The sequence below is a fragment of the Pseudopipra pipra genome, chromosome 6 (assembly GCF_036250125.1).
Source record: "Pseudopipra pipra isolate bDixPip1 chromosome 6, bDixPip1.hap1, whole genome shotgun sequence".
Classification (NCBI taxonomy): domain Eukaryota; kingdom Metazoa; phylum Chordata; class Aves; order Passeriformes; family Pipridae; genus Pseudopipra; species Pseudopipra pipra.
In genome coordinates, this window is record NC_087554.1 from 29,171,643 (window position 1) to 29,192,118 (window position 20,476).

Sequence of the window (20,476 nt, forward strand, 5' to 3'; positions counted from 1 at the left end):
TGACCTTGCATACCGTGTGGGGCAAAACCCCATAAGGCCCCCAGCAGCCAGCTCTGTCTCCCTGAAGCTGAGCACGACTTCCCCAGCTGCTGCTGTGAAAAGTGGGAGAGGATCTGCTTTTCCCAGACATTGGCTGGAGCTGGTTTTCATTGCAGAAATGGGGTGTAGGTGGCTGCCATCAGCCAATGCCTGCCTTGGAGCTCCAAATCTAGACCTTGGCCTTCAAAAAGTCTGACTCGTACGAACTCCCCAGCCTCACTGCCCTCATGCCCAACTAAATCTGCTCTTACTGCAGAGCTATGAATATTTCTATGAGCTTCTTTTGAGCTTCTTTTCCCTCCAGCATTGCCTTAAAAAGCACGGCAAGGATTTCCTCACCACAGCTACCATCAGGAACAGGTGAAGGCATCTGTACAAGCCTCACCATCTCATTGCCCAGCTCCTGTCCATTAGTAACCACTTCAGCAAAGCCCATGTCCTTGCTCCAGCTGCAGCAGTGGAGGAGGAACAGAGTCATCTCCAAGGAATCCAACTTGCCATACCAGGTGATAAGCTGCAACTGCCTCTGTTCCCTTGCTGTCTTGCACTCACATACAGGACTAACACCATGCTGAACTGTCTGCTAGGAGACAGCTGACTGCTTTAAAAGAGGATTTGCTAGCTGTCAGCCCCAAAGAAGGCACTAGGAGACAAGGAAAGATTACATAAATATTTTAAAAGCAGACAAGTCAATCCTCCCAGGTTGTGATGGTTTCATGGGGACTTTTCCCTCAACAAGAAAAGCTGGGGAAAACATTCTCTCACAATCCTCATTAACTGGGCTGGAACACAGCTTCCCATAGAAGCAACAGTAACCACATTTTAGAGGAGTAAAGCTTGAAAGTGTTGTATTTCATCCCCACACCTCCTCTCCCTTAACCCCATAACTAACTTCCCAGCCCCCTTCCCACCAGCCTCTCCCCTCGCAATCTCTGCTCCTGTGTTCCTCACAGCTCACCTCTTACCACAACATTGTTACTCTCTGATCTGTTACCTACACACAGCATCACTTCTGATAAGAGTATTACCTGTCATGCAAGCTCTAGCCCCTCTGTAGTGACACCCTCCCATACCCTGATTGGCAGATTTTGAGAGAAGACAGACTTCTGCTGCTGTACCAGCCCCATCCAGCTATCCAAAAAACTGTCACAAGGAGAACAGCACCTCTGCACTGGAATGTAGACAAGGAATACAAAATTGTTTCCAGGAATATAAACCATCACTCTATTGGGGGAAATAGGAAGGCAGCCCTTGTTACCCACACTCCTCCCACAGCCACTCGCCTTCTGCTTAGGCCAGTAACTACTCACTCTGTAAGGAGATGCCTCCAAGTTAGATCTTGCCCTGGTCTAGGCTGACCTAGCAGTGTGTGTGGTGGAGCATGGGAACCTCTGGCATGAATTCATTATGGATGTGGACAGGGCAACTCCTTGACCTGAAGGAAACTTTCTCCTTCAACTCAATTACCAATATCAATCTCACTATTACAAATTGTGAGACACCATCTAGTTTTCTTTCCAAGATTCAACCTCAATTTTTCATCAGATGGCGTCTATTTGCTCTTGCTGCTTCAGAGCTCTCTTGGTTGGGTAACTTTTCTGCTAGAAAGAGATGAATTTACGTTCCCCACGTGCCTTGTAGGAATCTATTCAGTGAACTGGAAGATGCTTTCCTGCAGACTGACCTAGTTCCACATTTTTGAGCTGTGCCGAATGCTGATCCACTGGGCCAAAAAAAAGTCTGTTCAAAACACGTCCAAGGCCATCTCCCAAGTCAAAGAAGGAGATCTGGAAAACAAAACAAATGGATTATCTCCCCCCCCAACCTTAACACTTGATGTTATTGTTACATGCTCATACATTTGGCATGCCAGGAGACTTTGATTTTCACCTACACTGGCTTCAGTTTTTCCAAGTAAGTACTAAAATCCTGATAAATTATAAAAAAGCACTGCCTCTCCTTTACTGTCATTCTGGTGAAAGCTCAGTCTCTGTTAAAGGTTGCAAATCCTTGCAAATGGGGGAAGAAAATACATTGGTGCAATCATACAAGTAAAAAGTCAAGGGATAAAGTGGTTTTTACCTAAAAAGTAATGGCCTTTAAACAGATAAAAACTAGGAATCTGATAGAGAACCGAACTCTTGTATCAATAAGCACTGAGAAGAGTGGTACGAGAAGAAAGCAAGAAGACATGGACACTCTGGAAAGTCTTAAACAACAAATCCAACAAAATCAGAAGAAAATGGTTTAGAAGAACCTTTAAAATGAGTTTTATTGTCAGAATTTTACAAGTAGCCTTCAGTGGCATCATACAAGAAGAACTCTGTTGCAAAACTCTAATAAATAGTCTGCCCCAAGTCCCAAAATATTTTTTGAAATAAAATAAAACCAAACTTAAAAATAAAAGAGAATAAAAGCAAGACTTCAGGATGCTCAGAGATGTTAGCAATATTTCCCATTTACAAATAATATCAGGCATTATATAAATCTCCTTCATACAAGTCATTAAAAAACCCAAGACATTCTAAACCTTTACAAAAGCACTCCAGAAATAGTTCCAAAGAGATCCATTTCCATGACAAAACATTAGAGAAGAACTCCATGGGGATTAGCATCACAAATGAAGTTTGAGGTTGAAGTGTAGTGTGTACTTGTGTGCAGTAAGATTAAAGAGCATGAAAAAGGGATTTGAAAAGAGCATGGAAGTCTGTGACAAAATTATGCCAATGATTTCAATCTGTTTATTTGAGAATGTGGGAAAGGGGAGGGAGAGGATGCTCTCAAAATTAACCCCCAAATATACTGCACTTTATGCAAGGCAATATTTACTAAGGTAGTAACTGTATCCTCAGAAGGGAGAGTAGAAAAGGTTTCTCAGCATGCTGCACAGATGTGCAGACTGCAGCGCTTAAAAGTCATATTTTGACACCTAAAAGGTATTTTTTGTAGAGGTAACACGTTGTGGCAAGTTAGCTTTTCCTTCAAAGAACAAGAAGTTAACTTTGCTGGCATGAGGCAGTTTGGGAAAACTCACGCTAGACAGTTTCACTAGGGACTGGGGATTTCGGAGCTCCAATCCTGTCCCAGTGCGTCGAAAAATACACTTCTCTAGTTCCCCTTTACATATTCCTCTATCTTCCATAGTAAGGGATTTATAAGATCTCTCATGCAATAAAACACAACTTGAATAAACTTTTCTCAAATCTGCTGTGATTTGAGAAGTCCAGAGAAACAGAATGGGAGGGCAGTACAGAGATGGTTTGTGTGGATTTTCATGGAGACATTTCAGGGAAAAGAAATCCCAATCTCTTTACAACTTCAGCCTAAGTCTTCTGCATGTATGCAAGCAACAGACTCCCCTGGAAGGGAAGGGGGCTGTACTTTACCGATCCAGCAACAGTACTCAGTTATGTCCCAGCCTGCCTGACATGAACTGCAGCATGCCTGGTTTTGCTGTTTGTAAAGGTCCTTGCAGCCATTGTTTCCACAGGGAACAAAGGCCACCAGAAATGCTAATGCAATAGATGTGTGATAATACGCCTCACCCATGGCTCACCTCTCTAGTCTCTCTCCTAACGTTATGATGCTGGTTGTACTGTACCATACACTATGGACACGCGCTCTCTGTAATGTATGGGAAGGTAGCACTAGTAATCAAGCGCAAATTGCTAAGGAGACACCTAAAACATTGCATTACATCCCCTTGTCTGTGGCATACTTCAGAAAACAATGTTAGAAGAGCAGTAAAGTAAACATTTCTTTCTAATTTTCTAGATGTCATAATATTTGCTAAAGCTGCAAGGAAAAGCAGATTACCTGAAACAGAGAGAAAGGAGTTAATGGAAACAGAGGCACATGGAACAGCAAGCCTGATCCTGCCTCCAAATCATTTTGTACATAACAGATAAAGAGACAATGTGCAAAAAATAGACATTCACATTTTAGCAGTTAAACTTTTATTTTACCTTTTTAAAATTATTTACTTTGTTTTTTATACAAAAGGCAGACATTGATTGTTGATCTGCAATTGTTCTGAGTGCGCGCAGAGATGCAAAAAAGGGTTATTGGAGGATGAAGAACAGGGAATTGCTCTGACTATACTTTCACATGTCATAATTAAGGTGGCATTAAAGCTTAAGTCCCAGTAATAATATTCATAGATAGTTTCCTTCCTCGTACACCATTCTCAGTTCATATCAATTGTGTTGAAAACCCATTCAGTGAATTTCTTCAGTTTTTCGGTTGCATTCTGGGATTCCTCCTGTAACCTCAAGTTGTCTTCCCGCAAATGTTGCACTTCAGCCTGAAGACTGGCCTTGTCCTCTTTTTCCTTAGGCATAAGGAAAAATACAGATCTTAGTGGAAATTTTAGGTCATGCTTCCCATCTATCTAGAGCAGCAAGAACCTATTAAAAGAGCGTAAGTCTCATTCTTTATAAGGATTTTATGTGCAACAGCACATGGGTCTATATCCAAGGGACATTAGTGACATTTTCTTCCTCGTGTTTTGCTTGCATGAACAGGATTTCTCTGTGTTAAATTCTAATACAGAAGCTGGCTCACCAGGTGGTCCAATAGAACTGGGCATGACCTGTTCTGTATGTACAAGTGCTGATGGTTAACTAAGGGATAGGGATGTTCTTGCAAATACTTCCCCAAGAGACTTTTCATCTCACCACAGCAGATCCTTCTTGGACCAAGTAGGCATTGACAAAATACAGGAAGTTTTCACAGTAGAAATTACATGTTTAGATGACACTGTCAACTTTTCAACATTAGCAGGATGCATTTACATGGACTAACTTCAAGCCTTTTGCAGTGTCACCTGAATTAGGAGTGAAGGTACTGTAAATCACCCTCCTAATTTAAGCAGAGGAATCAAACACCTACAGTTTGAGACACCCTATCCTAGCCATGCATAATTAGAAGCCTCAGAAAAGTAGCAAAGAAATGTCTTTTTCTCATACAAGGATAAGACTGTCAAAAGCTCAGGCATGGCAAAGCAGGATTACACAGTTATTAGCACCACCAGTAGCACTAAATATATGTCTTACAGATCCTTCTGCAAATGAAATGCTTTACCTTCCTTAAATCTTCTTGCAGCATCTTCAGCAAACCTTCCAGCTGGTCCACTTTAGAGGCGAGAGTTGGAGGAGATTCTTTACTGTTGAAAGCAGGAAACAAGAATAGGTATTGATACGATTAACTGTCTTCACATAGGGTAGCTAACAGCCTTGTCTATACCAAGTGGCTTTATGAAGGTATGCATTCGGGTACAATAAGAATTCACAAAATGAACAAAAAGAATGAAATAAAGAGTACCTGGAACACATGCAGCACATTAAACAACAGAAAAAATTTAACTCATGATTAATTGGGGCCATCCCATCACTTGACCTCTCTCTACTTGAACTCATTTTAAGTGCCTTGAATTACCATTGCTTTGGACAGGTTCATGAACACCTCAGACAACAAAGAACCTGCAAAAAGGTTCAACTGGACTTATGATTCTTCTCTTTTCACTTCTCACCTCCCTCTTTATGAGAACTCATTAAGAGTTCTGTGAAGCCTGGAGATGACTTCCAAATAAAGATATTTGGTTCATAAATGATGAAGCCTGCACATCTGGTGTATTTACTTACCCTGTGTAAGGCTTTATCTGTGCAGTAAGCTGGTCCTCAGCCTGATCACTACTGGAGGCAGCACTCACAGGCCTGTGATTTTCATCAGCAGCAGCAAAGAATGAAGCTCGCTGAACTGGGAAGGCAAACATATGGAGAAAAACAATGGCAGCAGTAATGATTATTTGTTCATGCACAGTACAACAGCTATGCTGCAGGATCTCAAAGCAATCTAAATCTGTCTCAAGCAAGATAAGGTGATGATATGACACACCAATATCCACTTGACAGAAGCAAATTGGCACTGCAAGTGTTTGCACCAAGTTTTCTACTGTACTGGATTCAACAAGCAAGTACTAGATCTGGCACAGCACTGTATGCTCACACAGACCAAGCATCACTCTCAGGCTAAAAAGTTCTCTGGGAGGGAGATGCTGGAGAGTGCAAAGCAGAGATACCCCAGCAGTGCTTGCGGGTCCATGCAAGGCCAGTTCCAAGAGGGACAAGAAGCCAAGCTGTAACAAGTAGTGCTGCACAGAGCTTCCTGGGTACCACAGCATGACACTACCCTATAACTTGAGTAACTATATTTAGCTTGTTTCACTCCATAAAGGATCCCTGAAATTTTTTCCTTATGCCTTATAAAATGTTTTCAGATTGAAACATTAAACCTCTTTCCTGCCTTGTGTCTGTATTTCTTGTCCCGTAACTGCTCAGCTGTTTTAACACATCTGAGTATCAGTATCACATGTGGTGTGACTGTAAACTACCAAGTCCTCCTACCTCTGGAGTTTCCTAGCACAAACAGTAACATCAACACATTTAGTTTAATAAATTAACCTCTTTCTCCCACAGCAGCTGTTGGGCTCTCACTGGAAACAGAACAGTATCATTTTTTTCTGTTTGGCAGATTTTTATTTTGTGCTTTCAACAAGGCTAAAATTAACGTGCCTTAAGATTTGATAGAGTTTTTCCTGCTCCTCTTTTTTCCCCCCCTGTGAATGAAAATACTAAAGTTTGGTGTAGCTCAGGGATCCAGGCAGTTTTTCTTTCAGCTGGTACAGATATCACTATTTGTAACTTCAGGGTCTTGTGCTGAAGACACGAATCAATGGTGCAGAAGAGGTGGGTGTCCAGGATTACAAATCAGAATTTAGGCTCCTTGGTACTTGTCAATCCCTACTGGCACCTTGCAGAGACTAGAGACTGGGATTATATTGAGACCAGACAACAAACGACCAACGGGATTATATTGAGATCCCTCTCCAAGTCAAATTTGAACATATTTTCATAGCAGTGGGATGAAGGTGCCAGCCAACACAATACCCCATCTCTTCTTCATCTGACCTGTCAGTCTGTTACCTTGACCACACTGACTGTCTTCACACTTCTAAAGAGAAACACAAGTGAGTCTGGGGCCTACAAAATTGAGGGATTCAGGTTAATGAGCACAGTCAAATAAATCTCACTAAGAAACAGGTTTCTTTTAAACAGAAGCTTCCAATCACAGGGAAATGCATTAAAACCTGAGTTTCACCCTTATGTGGTGGTGAAAAGACCATCACTACAAATTCATCTCCTCTTGAGGACCAAGGCTTACTTTGAATACTCTTCCCCAAGACTGCATAGCAGAAATATGAGCCATGCTGCTCCTATTACTCCTGTGGCAACAGAGCAGAGGATAAATGTACATTTTAAACACCCATGTAGACAATTTAATGATGTATGAGGCCACTGCCAGAGAACAGCCAAGAAAATCAAGTTACTTCACAGCCTTCTCCAACCATGTTGAATAATGTCTAAAAGATTCAGGATTGGTGAAAACACGTCCATGAAGGTGGGACAATATTTATGCAGATATTAGGAACAGGCACTCCTGTTAACAAGCCTAGAAGACCTTCCCATTGGATTATAGTAAGGTAAATTCCCTTTGGTCTAAACTGCATTAATTTTAAATTCAAATGTATCTAAGCAGCTTACAGTTCTCTTCAGTTTACTAAGTGTCACGGAGATAGAAAGTGCCATAGGAGGAAACAACACATGCAAATCTATGTATTCAGAGTATGCAAAGGGAAGAATGGCAACAGAAAAGTACATACCAACACAACATATTTCCCAAGTTATCTTGGTAGCAAACTTCAGCTGCACTACGTATACTTCTTGCTAGTGCAGTTAAGCAAGCAATCATTAGTGTGCTCATATGCTTTTTTCCCTACTATTTGACTTTATTTTTGTACTTTTGTGCCAAATGTCTTTTCCACACCAGCTGTGATGCCTGCAACTGCTCTACATGACATGAGAAGTGGCTGGTTTCACAGAGATTTGGCCAAATCACAGCACAGAGGAGTTCCAGTATGAAGAAATGGTATCTGAGTATTACATATAAAGTTTCAGGCTCTTAAGACTTGAGTTGGTATTTTAAATGAACTTAAGCTTCAGACTGAATAGAAACACTAAGAACAACAAAAGCAAAAGTCAGGATTTAAAAACCCCAAACAACCACAAAACCCACACTCCTTAACAAAGCATGCACAAAGACCAGCTTCCTAATTGTTAATATTCTGAACTTACCTTCAAAGGCTTTGGCAGCATCTACCAAGTTTGACCAGTCCAGATCAGAGGCAGAATCAGGCAATGGCATAAGACCAGGGTCTGGCATGGGCTGCCGTCTTTGCTCCTGGATATCTGTGAGGGAGCTGTCTGAGGCAGAAAACTCTCCTACAGTGATGCAGAACAGATTAAAAACTCCATTAAAAACACCCCAAAATTCCTTTCCTAATACTACTGCATACCCTATTTTTAACTTTTCTGGCATAGCACTTTTGGAACCAAAATTCAGTGGAATGTTTGATAACTGCAGTTGACCAGATACAGCACATTACAAGCCGGTTTTCTAGCACCAGGACATTTGGCTCCTTTCTAATCTCTGCAGATGAGCACTTCAAAAGCCAATCTCTGCCTACCCCAGTGCTAGGGCTGGGGGCAATACTCTTCTACCCAATGATTCCTGCCTCTGCACAAGCTGAAGATACTTTAGAGGGCTCTGCAGCTTGCTGGGGCTTCTACACTCCTTGGCACCTATTTGCTCCTGTAAAAATACAAAACTAAGGGTTTTGTTAAGATAGATGAGTAAATATGAGTATTTTTATCTCACTGTTTTCTCTATTAAAAAAAAAGGATGTGCTCTGGAATATTTTAATTGAAAGAATTTTGAATAGCTGGAAGCCAACAAATACTTGTGGTATTAAATATCCAGCTAACTTAATTTCTTCTTTCAGCAAAAGGTAAAGGTGTGTATGGGAAGACAATTTGTGTGCCACTCAAGATAGCTGGTCTTTTTATCATGCAGGCCCCACATTTTATGGCAAACAGAAAATCTTGGTTTGTTGACAAATGTAGAAAGGCTATGTTCTAGGAGAAGTTACCAGTTTGGTGTGGAAGAGAATATGACAGCGAAAGAAGGTTTTGTGGTTTTCTTTTTGGAAAATACAGGCACCTAAATGAAAAGAGATCAAGTGCTGCTTTCCACTTCTACTCAGATGGCATCATTAATCTTCTGACCCCAAGCCCTCAGAAGGCAAATCCACGAGCCAGTTACAAGCGTAACCAAGTCTGCAAAGTTATTTTAGTGCATATAAAAAGCAGAAATTAAGTGAGTTCAGTTTCCTAACTCTTATGCAAGAAACATGTTATACAGACACAAAAGCTCATGAAAATGTCAGGTTCAACACTGAAAACTGATGCCTGGTGATCACAGACAGACGAAAAGAATTTAAAATAGACTTTTTTCATCAGTCTTCACTGTCAAATGCATCCTGTGTATCTAAATACAGACTGTGCTTAGTCCCAGTATAGTGAGTTGAATCTATTGATAGCCTTGCATCTTCCTCTTGAAACATACTAAAACATGAATAAATCAGAGCAGATATGTACTTCTTCAGAAAACATTGCAGAATCCTACACTGAGATCTAGCTCTATTTCTGGAAAACACATTTAGTTATGAGGTACAGTGGGAACCTGCGAAAATTCCCTTTCTCACCAACTGAGACATTCACATGCAGCAACACACAACCCGTGAGATAATCCTACTGAGACTTTTCAGTAAAGTAATGGAGGAAGGCTGAGTGTCTTCTTGACAGCAGTTTACCAAGTAACTTTTTTCTAGTTAGCTGTGTGACTAAAACAAGTAACTCAAGTCCTGTAAAACAGACAGGGTAAGGGAGTAAATTTAAAGACAGTTGGTGCAATAAAAGCTGTATCGGTGTACTTGTATATTCAAATGTCCACTAGTATCTATCCACCTTCATATCAATATTTTCCTAATCTTATTTTGTTCCCATAATCCCACACTAAAGGAACTGACACCTGAAGTTGTCACTGGAAGATAAGCAGGCATACATTATTTGTCTGTTGTCCACATTGTCCAGGTGACTCTTGTAAGAAATAGTAAAAACTCGCAGCCAGTGAGGCAAATTTCTGTGCTTCCTCCACAAGGTAACTGCATGACCAGTCATGCAGTCTTACAACCACTAAAGTGAGGGAAAAAAATTAAATTCCTGTCTTATTTTATATTTTCAGTCATGTGACTTGACTCTCTTCATTTCAGTAAAATCAAGATGGAACTACTAATTGCTGTAACAAACATTTTTCCTGAACATAACTGACAAAGGATTCCTATGGAAGTTGAAAAATGGGAAATCCACTTACCATGTAGTGATTTCATTCCCAAAGTATATGATGGTCTCCGTAATGGCAGTGATTTTGGGAGAGAAGGGTATGTGCTGGTGAACAGTACATCATTTGGCATGGCTTGGTCCAAGAGTGAGGCCCGCGAGGTGAAGAAGTGGTCCCTTTGACCACTGTAAATACTCTCATCTGACAAAGTCCTTTGCAAGGCACGCCTTGTGGTAGGAGTGCTGGGAAAGGGAGACTGACAGGACAGAGTGTGTGACTTTACATTCATAAAAACAAATAAAAAGAAATGAGAAAAAAAAATCAATAAAGAAACTTTTGAAGTCTATTTTGAAATAATTGGTAATTTATTTTTTTTTAATAAGAAAGCAAGTGTTAACATAGTATTTTTTCAGAGTGGATACGAAAAAGAACTAAAAGAATCGGCTTTGAAGGAGATTAAAACTAGGTAACACCTAGTTTTCACCCTATCTCACATTCTACCTTTTAAACACCCCTCAAACTTCTCCTGAAGTGGAAATCTCAGGCAGCCCTTGTGGACTCCAAGCTGATGTGTAGCAGAGAAATGGTTACAGAAACAGGCTCAGTGCTGCATAAACCAGAGTTCTCCTGCTGCCCTGGGGAGGCTGCCTGCCTGCAGGCAGAGTACCAGCAAATGCCAACTAATTACAAGTCTCATATTACTGAACAATTAGGAACACCCATCACCACCGCGGTTCTTCAGAACTATTTAAATCAAAATTAAGTAAACAGTCCCATGAATAAGAGAACTTGTGCCTTACCCCATCATCCCAGCTTCCTCCATGCTCCATACAGGAGAAAGCAATGCTGTGGTTAGCCTGGAGTTAGGTACTCTCAGGCCTGTGCCAGTGAGCTGCTATCATAACCATTCCCACCAGCAGAGACTCTGATTTTCATGAAACCTGTAGCAACGTAACTATCTCTAAGACTTAACATTTCTTTACGTTCTGGTTGAAATTTGGTCTGAAGGCTTTCATGGAGAAATGGCAAACAGAAATGAAGACCTCACCACACTCATTTGCTCTGTAAGTAAGTTTAAACAAAAAAAGGACATAATAGGACTTCCAAAAAGAGTGATTAAACATAGAGTTGGCTCTCTGCACATAAAAATAGTCCTCTCTTCTCAGAAAGACAAAAAAAATGCAGACAGTATTCTATTCCTGTGATCAAAATCCCACACTACAAGGTGGGAGAAGAGCATGGAAGGTCTATTGGCAGATGGTTTTCCCATGTACAGTACCAAACATCCCATTCCCCACCTGCACAAATTTTACTATGACAAGATTGCTATGCGTTTTGGTTTTATGATCAAGGATCATCAGTTACTTCCAAAACCCTGCTGTGGTGGTTTGGGCTAGGCCTTCCTTGTTGACCAGTTTGTAACCAAAGAAGGGTCCAGATTACCCAGTATTCCCTACGATTTTTATGTAAGCCAGATTATAAGAAGAAAGGAGGAGAGGCCTTCGCTCCCTTTCCTTCTGGTGGCTTGGAGGTGCAGGTTCCCTGCTGTTGAGTCTGTCATGTTGGGGAGCGAGGCCTGGTTAGGCCTTGCCAACCTTGGGAGACAGAGGTTGCCAGCGATTGTTCCGGAGCGACTCTCGGTTGTCCCAGGAGAGTAGTGAGATATTTTCTTTGCTAACTCTTTTAGTTGTTAGATATTGTGTCACTAATCGGGATACATATATATATATTTTATTTTAGTTTTTTTTCCCTTCCCCCTTCCCTTTTCCCTTGTGAAATTGTATATTTTAATTGTATATAAGTGTAAATATATTTATATATCTCACTTTGGTTGTCTCTCTCTCGTTTAGGGTTTTCTTAGTTTTTTTTCTCCCTCTTCTCCCTGAGGTTTGGGGGGGGGGGAACTTCTGGTGGTAAGGTTTCGAGACTTGGCAGGGAGCCAGCTTCAAACCATATCACCTGCTATCATCAAAAGACAAGGAAAGAAGCCAAGCCACGTGCCAATTTTCTATTATGTCAAATTCTCCCCTCTGTGTTGCCTCCCTCAGGACATACCTGTCACAGTATGAACCTTGCCTAGAGAAATTACAACTTCTGGTACACAGATGGGTACATAGTTGTCACTATGTCACATGGAGGATCAAACTGCTTACCCCCACCCCTGCAAATTAAAAGCTCAGTCAGCAGCTTCATGTTATGACCTGAAGTGGTAAAGGGGAAGGAAAAGAAAGAGCTGCTAAGTCAAGAAGCATTTACTTGAGGGTGGTATAGTTCACCTAGCATTAAAGAATTAGGAGCTGGAAACACAGTTAATATCTGACGTTGAGATTAAAAGGCTGCATAGATATTTACACCTGATGGACTCAGAACATAGGCAATATGAGTAGGAGTTGTCTTCTGGTACCAGAGCAGGGGAAAGAGAAAAAGAAGGGTGACTTGTCTGAGAAGATACAATGCCTAAGTGGTAGGTAATGACATAAGGAATGCTGAAAAGATAATACAATACAAATAAAACCACAGACTAGAACAAATTCTACTAGCAAATGAAGCCTTTGTCAGCCAACAGACAGAAAGGAGGAGGATTTTTGGTGCAGTGAACTAATGCAGGCCATTATCATTCTTTATCTTTTTTTTTCCTTTTAAAGTGTCAAAAAATTTTATGCTGTAAGAGCAACTCTTTCTGTATGTCATACAGTGGGCAGAAATAACAGTTACTTTTAAAATGGAAAAGATGCAATTTGATAGTGATAGAATGTTTTTAACTTGCTGAAATGTATCAAAAGTGCAACCTAGGTTAACATACTTGTTACAGTCACCAGGAAATAAAGATCAGGGTAAGAACTTGTTCACTAATCCCAAAGCAAAAAACCAAGAAACTTGGGAAGATACTTTTCATAATCTTCAGGTCACCTCTAAAAACAGAATAGAATTTCAGGGAATGAGAACAATCCTCTTGCTTAAAACAACCAACAGGAGATGTTCACATCACCCATGTCCCAGTCCCCTCAGAGCTACTACAAACCTAAGAAAAAGGTATCTTGCCAGTGACAATGTTTTTTTCCTCCAGCTCCAAAGGCAACATCTGAAATAATCTGTCTATGGAACCTAGCACTTATAAGTTTTAATAAGCTACACTGGGTTTTTACTAGCAAAAAAAGAAGTCGCAGCTCTCTCTTCTGCATGGTTGCTGTGGAAACAATTTGGGCTCTGGATGATGAGCATGAGCTGTTAAGCACTGGCTGTACATGGAGACTAGAAACCAAGACATCTCTTCCAAATTATGGATTCTAAAAATTAATATATGCACTTATGTGTTATAAAATACATTTTGAAACACACCAAGAAATGTTTCTAACTATTCTGAATAAATATATGCTTAAGTTTAGGGATCACTTTTGATAACAGGATTAGAGAGTGTGCTTTTTGTAAGGAGTTTCAATACTGTAAGTCACTGTCTGGTGATGCAATCAGAGAAGAAAAATTCAAATATATAAGACAACACTACAGGATTTTCCATGACCAAGAAGTCCTAAATGTTCTTCGTAATTTGGCATACTAGTCTCTTTAAATTTGCACACAAAACTAATAATATTGCAAAGACTGTAATAACAAAACAGTTCCCAAATGTATTTCCCTACTAGTCTGTTACAAACAGATTATTTTCTGTCCATGATGAAAATTCAGGGAATGCTTTGCATTTTATTTTCTTGTTGTGAGTGAGAATAGAAAAGATCCTCTCTCTCTCTTTAGCATACCTTAAAACTCTTCTGTGATTCAGGTGTTGGGCTATCAAGATCTATCAGTTTCTTCAGCTCTTCTTCAACAGTGGACTTGGATGTTCGTTTGGGTGATGCTCGTAGATCTCTCGCTGAAGCGCGCAGCCGAGGGTGGGCCATTTCATTGCCATCGCTCTGGTGACGTCTGAAATGAAACGGAACACACACATTCAGGTCTCAAAGCCCTGAGGCAGGAGGCATGAATGAGACAAGAATTACAGAATACTCAACTTTTTAAAAGAAAAAAAAAATTAAGTAAGGGGCATAGAGGATGGAAGAATTTTCACTACTTCAGTGAAGACTCATCTTAATGGATACCTGTTGAAGCAATAAGCTTGTTTAAAAACAAACTAGCAATGCAATAAAATAATTCAAAGGTTACTGTAATTAATTCTCCCTTGCATTAAAATAACGTGCATTCCATACAAAACTAAAAAAAAAAAAAAAAGTCTTCAATGAGCCCAAAAGTAGCAAATCAGCAAGTTTCTTTAATATTTTCCTTTTTAAAATTTTTCTTTTTATAATGTGGTTATCACAAAGTTTCACCATTTTCTTTTGACAGCTAGTTATTGGTATCATCTAAGGATACTGTGCCTCACTCAATAACAGCCAAGAAGGGTTGAATAAATTACTTTGAAATGGGTTTTTGTGAACCACTTGCTTTCTAAGTCATACTTGACTTAACAGTATTTTCTCTAGAAAGTTGTTTCTCAATTTCTCTTCCAAAAGAGATACTTGCATATTGTAATGCAATGATATCTTGGCTTGCTTTAAGCTTTAAGCCAGTTAGACTGGATACAGGCAGCAATCTTAACAAGGCAACGTGGAGTGCCACAGAGCTAATGCACAGCATGTACTGTACTACTACATGGATGAGAGGCTTAAGTAAAACTCAGGCTCTACGATAAGAAGATTTTTAATATTTGCTCAAACAGCATTTTGAGTCACCTTTAAGAAGTCCCAAGGAAAGATAAGCTTTAATAGGACTGAAATCCATAGAGGTCTCTAGAAATAATAATAAAAAACTTTTACAAGTTAAGTTAACAGGGAACAAGATTAGCAAACTATTAAATATTTAAACCTAACTGCAGACCTCTAGATTAAATATTAAGTTCTACAGAAGACGAAGGATTGTATTAAATGGTCCTGAGCTCTTCTATACAGAAAACTGTCAAAGATCAAAATGCTTCTTTATAATCAAATAATCAAACAAGAACAAAAAAAACCCAACAGTCTTACTTTCTTGAATCCATAAACCCCACTGAGTTTATTGTCCCTTCTGGCTTTTTCCATCCGATCAGATATTTGCTTGTAGCACCCTGGCGAGGATAGAAAGTCCTAGGACCAGACGAGGAGGAAGAGGAGGAGGAGAACGAAGGTGCAAGCTGGGGAGAAGTGGCAGAATGAAGTTCTTCTTTAGGTGAGCTTCTGGTACTGGTGAAGACAACAGGGCTGGCAGAGTGTCGTGAGCTCATGGTACTAGGAAAAGAACATAATAAAGACAAAAATTGCCTGAAATGTGTATATATGTGCCTTATTTAACTGTTTTTAAAGCAGAACTCTGGGTACCAGACGTTATTCTTATCAATAGTGGCTAGAGTAGCAAAACCAGTTTGCTCTTCTTGAGGGCCTTCCACCAATGCATCACTAAACATGTCACATAGTAATGGAACAATTTTGCAAGCAACCACTAAGGATACAATATACCACCCTCCCCTCATTTGCCTTCACAAAAATGGGAAATCTAGGGTTCACTGTCATTAGGCAGCTTAAAAGTAATACATGACACTGTAGCTGAATTAGCAAAAAAGAACCTAAGTCCAACTTCTTGCTGGAATTTCTGGCTGTAAAAGAAAACATATTTTGAAGGAACTTAAGCAACAGGAAATGTCTCTTTAGGACCTCACAACAAACAAAAGAAGAACCCATGCAGCTTTCAAAAGAGGGTTTCTTGGATTTTGCCTGAAAAGCAGTTATTTACCTTGGTAAAAAACCCAAACAAACAAACACAAACAAAAAACCAAAACATCAAAACCCCAAAAAACCCTTAAATTGAGAAGTTAGAGCAGGTTTTTAACATATATCACAATTTGTCAAGATAGAAAACGGAGCTGTGATGACCAACTGCAACTTATTGTTGGAAGAAGGAGAGGGCCTTTATTTAGATGGGAGACACCCTTTAGTTATGCTGATATTCAAATCCGATGCAACTTGCATCATACCAGGAGTGCTAGGTCTTAAGACAACATTTACTATAACAACCTTAAAAGGTCAGATATTTATCAGCACAGTTACAGGAAACCTTTGTGTACAGCCTGAGTACGGAAACAGCATTATATATTTGAAGACCAGTTTTCTATCAGCTCTCTACACAACTCAGCCACATTTTCATCCCTGTATCCAACACTGCAGTGAAGGAACTTGAAACAGATGGCCCCATGGTAAAGAACAGTTTCTGACTGAGAAATAAAAATTAGCTGGAATGCTGAATAAAGTCACTGAATAATCTCTTCTTTCTTAGCTTAACAGAAAATTCTTCACCAATTTTTTTATAACTTGATAGAACAATGCATTTTCACATCTCTTTCTCTTACTGAAACAGAAAAAAGGAATTTAACGTTAAATTTCTTTTTCCACCTGGGAAAACAATATCACCTACATTTAGTCTTAGGGAGCCAGTTATCTAATTTATGCCACTTGTCTGGCTCCTGCTGTAGTCAATGAAGAATATCCTTAGCAGCTGATTGTCCTTGTCTCAAACTAGGTGTCTCAGATATGAAGGGAGAATTAATGCTTTGGAGTTTCTCCTTTCTCTTCATTGACAACAGATGGAGTCTAAAGAATCACCTTCAAATATACTTCATTTTCATATGGCCCAAGTTAAGCACCATGATTCCCAGCAGTGAAATTCTGTGGATTTAATGAAGAGTCTGGACTGTAGTCTTCCAACCTCAAGCAACACTGTCTGCTGCAGCCCATGCCGTGCCGTCCCTCACATCAGGGGCAACATGTACTGCTCCATATGTATGCAAATCAAATTACAAAAATGCAGATTTTGTATTAGAGAATTATATTTCTTCCTTCCCTTCATCTGTACATTTGAAAAGCCTATATACAAGATGACAGATTGAGAAAATACAGGAAGATAGTTTCCTGTATATATGGTGCTGCATACCGCAACCTTCGTATTTGTAGCAGATACAAGTAAACATAATTTATAGCAAGAAAGCAGAGAAAAAAATTAAGAGCTAGGGGAAGAGGCAGTAAATTTTTCTTCATTCCCCCTTTCTCTCTCTCAATACTGAAAGAAAACTCCTACACATGCTGAGCAAACAAGCCCATCTGTGAGGCATCACTACCACAAAATTTACCACCAGGATTTGGGGAAGATGCACAACCTTAAAGAAAATGTATGGGGCAATTTTTTTTCCTCATTTTTACTCCCTTCTAAATACACTCAAGAAGTGGAAAATCTTTTGCTTCACTGTAGGGTAAAAGTTCTCTTCACATTTCAGAATTCTTTAATCCATCAGGTATTGTTCAAGGAAGTGCTAGTTGTGAGAAACCATTTCTTAACAAAAAACCAGTAACAACTAGATAGGCTAGTAGTGTTGATCCTTAATATTACTAGGCAAAGACAGTAAAAACTGATGTTCATTATGCTTGATATAAAATTTATATAAGATGCATATGTATATGTCATAAAATAATATTTTATTATATAACATATTGTAGATATACATAGTGTATTTTAAGTATTATTACTTTAATATTCATTAAAGAATGTATCATATACTAGATGCTAAGAGTGGCCTGGCAATTTCAAGTAAAATTAGCATACAGTTTTAAATACAGTTTTCTTTCAAGTGCATTGCATATTTTGAGCTGTGGTTTTTACAATATAGTATTTTTGGTAGAATACTGTGCTTCAGGAACTATACAAAGAACTGTGGATATGACTAAAGTTTTTAACCCTACAAGTAAACACAGGCAGGCCCGTAGGGTACTGATAGGTAAAAAGACACACTTGTTAACGGAGAGAATATTTGGAGAGCAAAAGGCTTTGGATAAACTCTACAAAAACTAAATAGGAGCTGGAGCACTATGGTAGTGATGGGAAGTTATTAGAATATTTGACACCAGGAAGCAAGCAGAGAATTAATAGACACCTGGACCAGCTTAGTTACATCTAGAAGAGATTCAGTCCTCATTTTCAGAAAAGAGAGATAGTCACTATTGGTCCCCTACCTCCCACCTCTATTATTGAGACATCAAGAATTGAATTATGAAAAAATTCAAATACTAAATGGTGAACTGCAAAAACTTGCAGATGAGCCATTCATAAAAGTATACCAGAACCATTAAATAATATTTTAAGTACCTTAAAATTATTAGAAGTAATGAAAAATGTACTTATTACAAATAGCCAAAATTATCCATTTAGTTTTTGTAAGAGGATCATAAGAAACTGTATACTTTGGGTAGAAATAAAAGTTTGATTTTATTTTTTTTGTAAGGAACTCATGCCATCAGCACATATGGCTTCATTTAATGACATTCAGCTATAATGATTCTGTGTAATTACTGGCCTACATAATGCAGTTCTCCTGGGATGCTATGAGAAATCTGCACAATCATCAGGAAGGACTTTGGAATGGGGGTGGAGAAGAAAAATAAAACCCAGCCAGAAGCTCTGCTGTAGAAGTTAATCACTATAATTTACATTTTGCCACCACTACCCAGGTACAAGTTCTTTTATGCACCATCAAATGATCTGAACACTAATTATCGCTCGTCTTCTACAGACACAAACACTCTAATTTGTAATTATTTTCTTTTGTCACAGAGTTCTTTTTAGGGCCAAATTCCTTTTCTTCTTGCTCAGAAATTCAATTCTAAAGATGTAACAGACATTCTGGCATCCACAGGCAAAAGGTAAAAAAGTGAGAAGCAGCAAAGGATAGCAATTTAGAAATTGATAAATACACTAATTAAGCTGTTAATTTCTCATGAAAAGTAGCCCGTTCAGAATCTTTCTTTAGTCCCCCCTTCTTCACCTCCTTGAAGCAGGAAGTTGTGGTTACCTTTTGGAAGTACCAGTTTCACCAGACTCCCGCTCCAAGCTGATGTGTCTCCATAGAGAGAACTATGGGACAGTGGGGAGCAAACAGCTGGACCTGGGGTTTCCTCAGGTCAGCACTGTTATTCAGTGTGCAACCACCAACTGAGGGTGCCACAAGAAACAAAAGAAAAGCTTTTTAGCCCAGACTGTGCCTTTGCTTTATTGTGAGGCATCAAACACATGCTCTAGTCTTCAAAAATAAGCAATAATAAAGAAGGAACATGAGTCAGTCTGTTTTTAATCCAACACAACAAACGATGTGGGTCCAAGAACTGCAGTATTTCTGAAGTATTATGCGCCATGTATTCTACAAACTGCTACTACTCCTTTTTGTAAAGAGCTGCATTATTAACATCCGAGTTTAAATGGAACTTGGCAAAAAGAAACCTCAACTGTTATCTCCAGCATAAAGCCTGGGGAACTTTTATCTGGAAATTTCAGTAACAGCCCCAAAAATACAGGGAGAGAATAATTTCAATATCATCAAAGAAACATCACGTGTATTAATCCAAACCAACCAGAGAAAATACCATGTTTGGAGACACAATGTTATAATATTATAAATAATGAGAAAACAACCTAGACTTATGTTTGCAAAGTTCAAAGAAGAAACCAGAACCTCAGATGTACAAAGATGCCATTCCCATTAGGCACAGCTTTACAACAGAACTTCCAAGAGTCACATAAATTTTCCAGGATTCTAAAAGTCGATTCTGAAAAAATCCTTCCAAATGAAAATGCTAGTGACAATTTTATTACAAGTGGCATATAAGAATCTCACATTTCATGCTACTGCTAGTTACATTCAGACAAGTACTGCAAGGGCATATGGTAAATTCTACTGAATGTTAGAAAATGAACATAAGCATAAGCATGCTTATCTTAAAATAAAAGGTAGATAACCACCATATAGATTTTTATCTTCAAGGAAGGGGCACATGCTAACATGTCCAAAATCTAAGTAAATCCTTCTGCACAGTGTTTTCTACAGACTTCCTCAAGTCCTTCATGCATGCAATAGCTACTGAAAACATCAGTCTCAAACACCTGGGTGGGATTTATACCAACTGAGTACGAGCTCTGGTGCCAAAAATGACCAATGAAGAGAGGCACAAAACCAGACTGGGATCGCCATTAATAGATTTCTTAGTCAGAACTACCATGACAAAGTACTTGGAGACCATTATAGTCTCTATGACAACCCCTTATTTGGAGCTACTGTATGAGGAGCTATTGAACTGTC

General features: G+C 39.2%; 1 protein-coding gene across 9 annotated transcripts in view; it reads right to left on the reverse strand.

The window, feature by feature from the left end:
- Nucleotides 1–2,285: 2,285 nt before the first annotated feature.
- SIPA1L1 (signal induced proliferation associated 1 like 1) overlaps nt 2,286–20,476 on the reverse strand; it is a 211,865-nt gene continuing 193,674 nt past the window's right edge. For 8 of the 9 annotated variants that reach the window (XM_064658252.1, XM_064658249.1, XM_064658251.1 and 5 more), the window contains 7 exons: nt 15,351–15,590; nt 14,091–14,256; nt 10,369–10,612; nt 8,232–8,378; nt 5,682–5,796; nt 5,122–5,203; nt 2,286–4,369 (listed from right to left, as the gene is read on the reverse strand). In XM_064658252.1, coding sequence (XP_064514322.1) covers nt 4,226–4,369; nt 5,122–5,203; nt 5,682–5,796; nt 8,232–8,378; nt 10,369–10,612; nt 14,091–14,256; nt 15,351–15,590 — 1,138 coding nt within the window. In that variant the 3' untranslated portion in view covers nt 2,286–4,225. The remainder of the gene's footprint in view (nt 4,370–5,121; nt 5,204–5,681; nt 5,797–8,231; nt 8,379–10,368; nt 10,613–14,090; nt 14,257–15,350; nt 15,591–20,476) is intronic. The other variant, XM_064658255.1, reaches the window with a different exon arrangement.